Source organism: Pipistrellus hanaki (assembly GCF_964339955.1).
Source record: "Pipistrellus hanaki genome assembly, chromosome: 9".
In the NCBI taxonomy this organism is placed as follows: Eukaryota; Metazoa; Chordata; class Mammalia; order Chiroptera; family Vespertilionidae; genus Pipistrellus; species Pipistrellus hanaki.
The window spans coordinates 17,991,339-18,001,109 of NC_140511.1; the positions used below are offsets into that span (position 1 = coordinate 17,991,339).

At 35.3% G+C, this 9,771-nt stretch overlaps 1 protein-coding gene across 2 annotated transcripts in view; it reads left to right on the top strand.

Moving 5' to 3' along the window:
• The window catches only part of CUL5 (cullin 5), an 87,148-nt gene extending 77,690 nt beyond the window's left edge, over positions 1 to 9,458 (top strand). For both annotated transcript variants that reach the window (XM_084895148.1, XM_084895147.1), the window contains one exon: positions 5,937 to 9,458. In XM_084895148.1, the coding sequence (XP_084751274.1) occupies positions 5,937 to 6,131 (195 nt within the window). In that variant the 3' untranslated portion in view covers positions 6,132 to 9,458. The remainder of the gene's footprint in view (positions 1 to 5,936) is intronic.
• The last annotated feature ends 313 nt before the right edge of the window (positions 9,459 to 9,771 follow it).

Here is a 9,771-nt window from a genome sequence, read left to right on the forward strand (position 1 = left end):
CTAAAATTTTTTAAACTTTGGCCTTTTGATGTTATTGTTTACTTTTTCAAGCATTTTTTTAAATTTAAAAGCATGTAGGTATTTTTAACCTTTTTGTAAGGAAGACCTAATTTTCATTTTACTGGAATTTAAAAATCATACTGAGACGTTGTCTATCTGCCCTGGCCAGTGTTTCTCAGTAGTTAGAGCATTGGCCTGGGCACCAAAGGATCTTGGATTCTATTCAAGGGCATGTGCCTAGATTGCAGGTTTGATTCCTCAGTGTGTACTTTGTCTTTCTCTCTCTTTTTTCCTCTCTCCCCCTTTTCCCCTCTCCTTCACTCTATCTAAAAACAATGGAAAAATATCCTCAGGTAAGAATTAACAAAAAGAAAAGAAGAAAAAGAGATGTCTCTATGGTAGACTCTGTAGATTGTGTCAAACCTTGGTTTTAGGTTCTTGTCTTCATTTGACCACACCTGATTAAAGGTATCTCAGCAAAAAATTACAATTCTGGGGTTGATATATTTACATTTTTATTTGACTTCTAATTCCATTGTAATATGAAATTACAGAACATTTTTTAAAACATTTTAAAGCTAGGATTATGATACCTTCTGAACATAATAAAGAATACCTATTACAAGCTAATATACGACTTTAGAAATAGATCTATTAAAATCAATATGCCACTTTTATAATTTTTACTTAGTATTATTTGAAACAACTGGCCAATGCAATGAGAAAAGGTTAAAAATTTTTTTCTTTATTGATTAGGTATTATACATGAGTCTTTATCCGCCCATGGCCCCCCTCCCACTCTCCCCCCACTCATGCCCTCTCCCCCTGGTGTCTGGGTCCATTGGTTAGGCTTATATGCATGAATACAAGTCCTTTGGTTGATCTCTCCCCCTTACCCTTTCCCACCCCTACCTCCCCTATGAGGTTTGACAAAGTTTAAATTTTTTGTTACTTAGAGATCACATAATATAATAAAGGAATAAAGATGAATAAAAATTGCATTTCTATTTATCAGTAAACATTTTAAAACATGAGATAAAGTAAAGAAGAAATCATAAAATCCATAGGCATTTCTTTAAAAAGTATTGTTTAGTATCTTATATGAAGAGAGTGAACCTTTACTGAGATTGGAAAGATAATGTGAATAAAGAGATCATGCTCTTTTTGTTACTAAAAATTTTTAGTAAAGTGTAATTTACCTATAACAGAATATACCTTCAAAGTATACTTTTCAGTGAGTTTTCATAAATGTACACTGAGTGGCCAGATTATTTTGATCTCTGAACACATAATAATTTGGCCATTCAGTGTATGTATGTGTGTGTGTGTATATATATATATATTAGAGGCCCGGTGCATGAATCTGTGTATGGGTGGTGTCCGACCAGCCTGGCCAGGGAGAGGGGACATGGGTGGTTGGCCACCCTACCTGCTGGTCGAACTCTTGGTTGAGGGGACAATTTGCATATTAGCCTTTTATTATATAGGCTATACACTGAGTGGCCAGATTATTATGTGTTCAGAGATCATAATAATATGGCCACTCAGTGTATATACCTGTATATCCATCATCTCAATTAAAATACAGAATGTTTTGCCCAGCTGGTGTGGCTCAGTTGGATGAGCATCATTCCATAAACCAAGAGGTGTCATTTCGATTCCCAGTTGGGGCACATGCCCAGGTTTCAGGCTCAATCCCAATGGGTGTGTGGGAGGCAGCGGATGAATGTTTCTCATTCCCTTATGTTTCTGCCTTTGTCTCCCTTTCCCTCCTCTCTCTTAAATCAATAAAACATTTAAAAAAAGAAAAAAAGAAAACCCAAATCATTTCTATCACTTTAGTAATTTCTCCATATCTCCCATCAACCCTCTTAATTCCTATCACCATTGCTTAGTTTTGCTTGTTTTAGTTCTTCATAAAAATTGAATCAGACGGCATATGTACTTTTTGTCTCTGGCTGCCTTTGCTCAACATAAAATACCATATTCCTTAATGATAAGGCTGAATAACTTAATGAGTCAGTTTTTCTCATATTAGTATCAAGTTTACCAAATATCATACAAAAATTTAACTAAGAATAGTTTTGGAATTTTATATATTGACTAGAGGCCCGGTGCACAAAATTCATGCACTGTTGGGGAAGGGGGTTGTCCCTCAGCCCAGCTTGTGCCCTCTTGCAATCTATTAGCCCTCGGGAGATGTCTGGGAGCCCTCGGGAGGGGCTCCTGCCACTGCTGCTGCACTCACCAGCCATGAGCCCGGCTTCTGCTGAGCAGTGCTCCCCCTGTGGGAGCTCACTGACCACCAGGGGGCAGCTCCTGCATTGAGCATCTGCCCCCTGGTGGTCAGTGCATGTCATAGTGACTGGTCGTTCTGCCATTTGGTCAATTTGTATATTAACTTTTTATTATATAGGATTCTCAGTTTTATCAGAATAATATATTTGAAACCTTAAAAAATAGTAGGGTGATGATGGTCGAGCTTACCTTGCCAAATATTAAAATTTATTAAAATATCTATAAAATGCCCTAGCCAGTTTTGTTCAGCAGTTAGAGCATCTGCACTTGGACTGACGGATCCTAGGTTTGATTTTGGTCAAGAGCATGTACCTCGATTGCAGGCTTGATCCCATTGAAGTACATGCAGGAAGCAACCAATCTTGATGTTTCTCTGTCTCCCCCTCCCTTCCACTCTCTCTAAAAATCAATGGAGCCCTAGCTGGTTTTGCTCAGTAGATAGAGCGTTGGCCTACAAACTAAAGGATCCTGGGTTTGATTCTGGTCCAGGGCACATGCCCGGATTGCAGGGAGCATGCAGGAAGCAGCCAATCAATGATTCTCTTTCATCATTAATGTTTCTCTCTCTCTCCCTCTCTTTTCTCTGAAATCAGTAAAAATATTTTTTTAAGTCAGTGGAAAAATATATCCGCAGGTGAGGGTTAACAAAAAATATCTACAAAAATATGACAAGCAGATTAATTGAAGAAAATAATTCAGAAATAAATATCCTTTATAAGTACAGACAAACTTTACAATAAAGGAAATAATTTCCATGACCAATGAAAAGAAAATAGATTATTCAAGAAAAAGTTTTGGGAAATTTTACTTTTTTGGAGAAAAATTATGATACATTTCTAGTTTATGGTGACACCAGGATAGATAAATTTCAGATGGATTATAGTTGAGATGTATAATGGATGGCAAATATAATCATACTATTAGATGTGCGGAGAAAATGGAGGTTTTGGGGGGGTAATGAGGGAATGAGGATACATATGTAACACCTTAATAAAGAAATTTTTTTTAATGGAGGTTTGTTTTTTGTTTGTTTGTTTGTTTGTTTGTTTGTTTTGTCTTAAACTGATCCAGAGTTGTACCCAGTCTGGTAACCTCAGCTATTCCTTTAGAACGGTCATGCTGAAACTTTCTCATTTCTCCCTGATCCAATTCCACCCATTTGCATTATTTGCTATTTTCATAGATGGCATCTGGATGTATTGAGGTTGAAAGGAATTAATTTGACTTTATAATGACAGTGAAGGGGCTGTCATATTTATAGATTGTGAGAGTGTCCTGGGTTCTTGCTCATGACAGCTATGGAGTGCTTTAGATAGGGATGTGCCATCTACTGTTGTCTGTAGCAGAGGAACTGTGATTTATTCTTTTTGCAGTTGGTAAGGACCACATAGCCACGTCCCTGCTCTCACTGCATCCTCTGCTCTTTCTGAGCTCTTGAGCTCTCTAAGACTGTGCCACATCTTCAGTGTGGCCCGTAGCCTACATGGCACATGGTCATGTCATCCGCTGCTGCAGGATCCCTCTCCTGCCCTGAGGCAGGTTCATTACCTCTAAGCTCTGCGTCACGAGGGAATGGAGAAGGGTTCAGGAGTGCAGATTATTCCCATCAGATCATATCACTCTTCTAGGGACCACCAGCATGTTAAATGGGGACCAGCCACTGGCCAGTGTGGCTCAGTCAGTTGGGTGTTGTCCCATGCACTTAAAGGTTTCTCATTCGATTCCTGGTCAGGGCACATGCCCGGGTTTTAGGCTCAGTCCCCAGGAGGGGGTGTGCTGGAGGCAGCCATTCGATGTTTGCTCTCACATCCATGTTTCTCTGTCCTGCTCCCTTTCTCTCTCTCTAAAAATAATTTTTTTTAATATTTTTAAAATATATTTTTATTGATTTCAGCTTTCATCTTAACTTCTTTATCACCACCACCATCTTACCACTACCAAATCTAGAAGGGAGAAATTGGGACATTTACAGTTGTTCTCCTCTTCCTCCCTGGTTTCTGTAATCCTCAAATGCTTAAGGGACAAACTTTCCCTCTTTCTTCTTTCTGTGTGGACCCTTGACATAGACGCCCGTGCTCAGAAGCCTGGCCTCTGGATATGTTGAGAATGGGAAGAATTCACTTGATCCCTAAGTAACAGTGTAGGAATTAAACCATCAAGGAAAATATTGAATAAATTGGCATAGATAAAAATGCTTACTCTTGAAGAAATTGAAAAAGATTTAGTTGAATCGGTACAAATTGAAGATAATATTTATAACAATTATGATTTATTAATCTGATAAATGTGTAAATCATAATAATTATTGATGTCTTAAAACAGACACCAACTAACCTCTCTTCCTACATAAAGAAATAACTGAATGCAAGTGGAGAAGTGTGTGTAAGGGTTTTGTTGTATCTTAATTGACTTTTAAAAATATATTTTTATTGATTTCAGAGAGGAAGGGAGAGGGAGAGATAAAATCATTTCTAGTGATGAGAAAGAATTATTATTAGCTGCCTCCTCACACCCCACAGTTGGGATCAAGCTCACAACCCAGGCATGTACCTTAACCAGGAATTGACCTCCTGGTTCATGGGTCGACATTCAACCACTGAGCCACACCAGTCAGGGTATTCATTGATTTTTAACACAATACTGATTATATACATATTGTGCTCACAGGTAATATAAATTTTTAGAATGTACATAGTGTAGAAAAAGGAATGAAAGGAATTGGCCAAAACATTAAGTCTGGTTTTCTTTCGGCCGAGAGATTATAGATAATTTTGCTTTTCCCTGTTTTTCAAAATGTCTATAATTGAATTATCTTTTACAGTGAGCATACAAAATATATTTATATTTGTTAAGAAAAGGATACTGGCCCTGACTGGTTTGGCTCAGTGGATCGGGAGTCGGCCTGCGGACTAAAGGGTCCCAGGTTCGATTCCAGTCAAGGGCATGTACCTTGGTTGTGGGCAAATCCCCAGTGGTAGGTGTTTAGGAGGCAGCTGATCGATGTTTCTCTCTCATCAGTGTTTCTAACTCTCTATCCTCCCTTCCTCTCTGTACAAAATCAATAAAATATATTTTTTAAAAAAAGAAAAGGATACATAATATTCTAGTGTAGTGATTTTCAACCTTTTTTATCTCATGATACACACAAACTAGTAAATATCTGAAACACACCAAAAAGTTTATTTTATACCGATCTGACAAAAAAAATAGGTATAATTTTGACTGATTTACAAAAAAATAGTAATAATAATTACCTACCCCTTTTGTTCCAAAGTGACTTTTAAAAAAAAAAGTGCCTATTCTTGTACATAAGGATTTCTAGACACAACCTTATTATGCGATGTGACAAATAGAATGCAACTCTATTATGTGACTTATTTAATATGGTTAACCACATGGCTGTTGTTAATTTGACAGTCTAAGATAAAAGAGTTCGGTGCCCCTGGTAAATAGTCAGGTATTGCATGTTTTAAAAATTCTTGCAGCATATCATGGCACATTGGTTGAAAATCGCTGTCTTAGTGATTATCATTTGGGTAGATATTGGATAGAGGATAATATACATAAGAAGTCATTTTTTGTTTTCCTTTACTTAAAATAATCTAATTATTCTCTTTCATTTTTATTTTTTGTTTTAGGAGGCTATCATACAAATAATGAAGATGAGAAAGAAAATTAGTAATGCTCAGCTGCAGACTGAATTAGTAGAAATCTTGAAAAACATGTTCTTGCCACAAAAGAAAATGATAAAAGAGCAAATAGAATGGCTAATAGAGCACAAATACATCAGAAGAGATGAATCCGATATCAACACTTTCATTTATATGGCATAATTTTGAACATCATGGACAATATTAAGAACTCAAATTTTGGAGTGCTTGGGCAGAAAGTTGCAACAGTTTGTGCTGAAGGTTTATTTGGACTCTGATTACATAAATATTAAAATCTCTGCCTTACCTAACAAAACAACTATATTTTGCCAACCACATTAGTTAGCATGATGGCATTCCCTTCATGTCACACACTCTTTAACAGCATGCTCTTTTGTGGGAGACACTTGCATTCATGAAGAGCCCTTTATGAACTTTTAAAAGGAAATTTGACTTATACCCACGGAAGAAATACAGTTGGGAAGGGTGAGGGTGGGATTCTTACTGCTTTTTCTCCTTTTTTCTCTCTCACAAAAATGTACTTGCACAAGGAAGGATCTTCAGATATTTGTGCACTGAAAAATGTGTCATGTGTTGTTTTTAAAATGCAATTAAAACTAGAAATAGCACACTTGGTTTCCTTTGATCAAAAGAGTGAGCTGGTCTACACAACATTGGGAGAGGAGATAAGTATTTAATACATATCAAATTATTTGTTCAAACACTGCTTCAGTATAATAACTGGATTTTTATGGTGACCTAAAAATCGTATTAAATTTTTCCAACTTACAAATGTTGGCTTTCTTTAATCAAGAGACTGCCGTTTTAGTTGTTTGTTTTTTAATGATAAGGAGTATTTTTTATTTTATATGGCTGGAGAGCTTGTTTTGGAAAAGTGAAGCTTATATTAATTGCTTCTTCAGTTGTTTGAAACATGTATGGAGGTAGGGAGGTCATTTTGATTACAGAGTCAAAATAGCAAAGTTAAGTGTGTTTACTAATACACTTAATATATATACTATATATACCTAATATTGGTTATGCCATATCCAAATTCATTAAAAACAAGGCAGAAATTTCCTGCTATCATATAATGCAGTTATATAACTGATCCCTTACTCCGCAGCATGGAAATATTTTGGTATTTTAGTCTCTTGATTAGGGATTTGTAGCCTCAGGTTTCCTGATAGGAAGGCATTCTGCTTTAAACAAGTAATAAGTACCAGTTACCTACAAGGAAGAGAGAAACCACAACATAGGAAAGACCTGAAAACCATAAGTAAAAGTGTTGCAATCTTCATATGAACAGTGAACTTGCCAAATATGTGTACATATATATTTATATATTTGAAAAATAAACATTTTTTTAAATGTTCAGAAGGCAACTCTTACCTTGTTCCTCTTAGTCAATCCAAAGTAGCAACTGACTAGTTGCTGGTAACTGAATATCCAGAGAAGTGAAGATTCCGAACTTACGGACATGAGCAACTTAAAGAGAAAAACTCACCACTGGGAAAGTATGGCTCAACGTGGATTTTTATTCCTAATGATACACGTTTCAGATTTTCTTAAAAATTAATTTGCTTTTTGTTTGATATTGAGTGAAATGGTTAACATGTGATTTTGAAGCCAGTCGGCTGTGGTGTGCTGGAGCATTCTGGCAGAGTGATTTCAGGGGCAATTCACGGAGTCTGCCCTAACCCCAGAGGCTTTGCGAGCTGCCTGATGAAGGAAAGCTGATTTTAAAACATTTAAGGTTTTGCTGATTATAGTCCAATGCTTGCTCTGAAACTCATAGGAAATTGGAATTTTGTTTCTAATTTTAAATCTTTTACATGAGTTCTAAGATAGCATATGTCAATTATTAGACCAAGTCTGTTGTGAAGAGTTAATTTAGTGCTCATCGTTTTCTCTAATTAAATGACTGCTAACAATGGGCAAATTCTTTTAAGAATTGTAATAATTGTGGTCCTTGTGTTTAGCAGATAGTTTGCTCTTGGCATATTTGCTTATCCAATACAAGAATGCCAAAGGAAGGAAATATTACAGGCCATTTTTTCAAAGTTGAAGATTTGTTGTTTTAAATTATAATTGTTCTCAGAACGTGTTTGTTATTTCTAATCATTTTGGTGATTTAAGAGTGAGAGCCATGATGTTTTGATTTAATAAAGGCAAATTTAATGCAAAAGTGGGTAAACTCATAGCAAACTTTTCTATTAAATTTTATAAATTTTTAATAGCTAATTATGTCCTAACTGTATTTTGGAGAAATAGAACAGCAGTAAATACTGTAGACACAGCTTTCAACATTTTTTTTTTTGTTATGTACACAAAAGTTCAACTACTTTTTGGTGTTTATGAAAACCATTCAGTTGACAAGGTGCCTATGCCATTACTGAATTTTCTTTAAATATGTTTCGACAATAGATTTGCTAATTTAAATAAAAAGAATCTGAAGGAAAAGAACCATTTACCAGCAATTTGCTAAATACTTAATCACAGTTGTATCTTTATCAGGTCCCTTTTCTATAATGTGCACTTAAAATTAGTGCTGTCTGAGCAGGAATGAAACCTGACATAGTTAAGGGGAAAAAATATATACTTTTTTTTTTTTTTCCCATGACTAGTATGGCAATAGGACTCTTCACAGGTTAATTTAAGCTTCAAACATTCATCTTCTAACTTAGAGATGGAGCCATTCGGAAATGTTAACATTTGTTACCATCCCATTGCCAGAGTAAGTAGACGTGAAAAAAAACTTAAAAAGAAAAATACAGAACAATTTTAATACTTACAATGAGGTAAATATTAAACAATTATTGTTTCAATGATTTAATGAAGATCTTGAAAAACATCTGAAGTCTTCCAATTTTTACATTTATTGGAGGGGGTCTCTGCCTTCTGTCAACCTATTTAAGCCTCTTTCTTTGTGCATAAGTGTTGAAATTTCCAAAAATGAAATGTTAGCTTTTTATTTTTACTTCCTATTAAATTTAATGCAAAATATGGCCGCAGTTTAAAAGTATTATGCATTATTTGCAGTAGATTTCATTAGCCCTGCTCAAAGGGCAAATTTTAAAAATTCAATTTGGGTGAAAGATTTGCTAGTTTTCTGGAAAGATTTGCTATCATCAACTCAAGCTGGTTTTTCTATTTTCATGTAAATGACTGGAATGCTATCTTACAGACTCTTCAAGGTCGTGTGTGTGAAGTGAACATTATATGAAAGCTTTCCTGTCATCTACACTATATGTGTCGCCTGGAGTTTTGAACAAATTTGAGTTCCTAAGTTGTAATCTATCCGTATATGGTATGTCCGATTTTGAATGTGTGCCACTACATACTGAGGTGATAACGCTGTACAATTTTAAATAGTAGCAGTTTCTGTATGCAGTAGGCTGAAATATTTTGATGAACTGCTTAATTTTTTGGATTTTATTTTTTAAGTTGTATAATTTATTTTCTTGCAAAATAAAAATGTAATATAAAAGCTTGCACCTACCCAGAAAATGTTGATGTTCTACTGTAAATAGTTTCTGAGCTTAATTAAAAATTTTATGATAGGTACATTTATGTATTTCATGGAGAAATAGTAAATCTCAGCCAGCCTTAGGAATCAGAAATATGAAGAGTAACCCACTTATTTTTCTTTTTAGATTTCAAATTCTAGTTCAGAATGAAAGTTATCAGGAATATAGCTTTTCTGTTGATGCTAGCATATGGCCCTCATGCCTGGAAGAAGTAAAAAATTCTAAACCTGACAGCGATTAATGCATTCATTCACCAGTTTAATAGGCCTTGTCATAACATTTAAATTTCATAT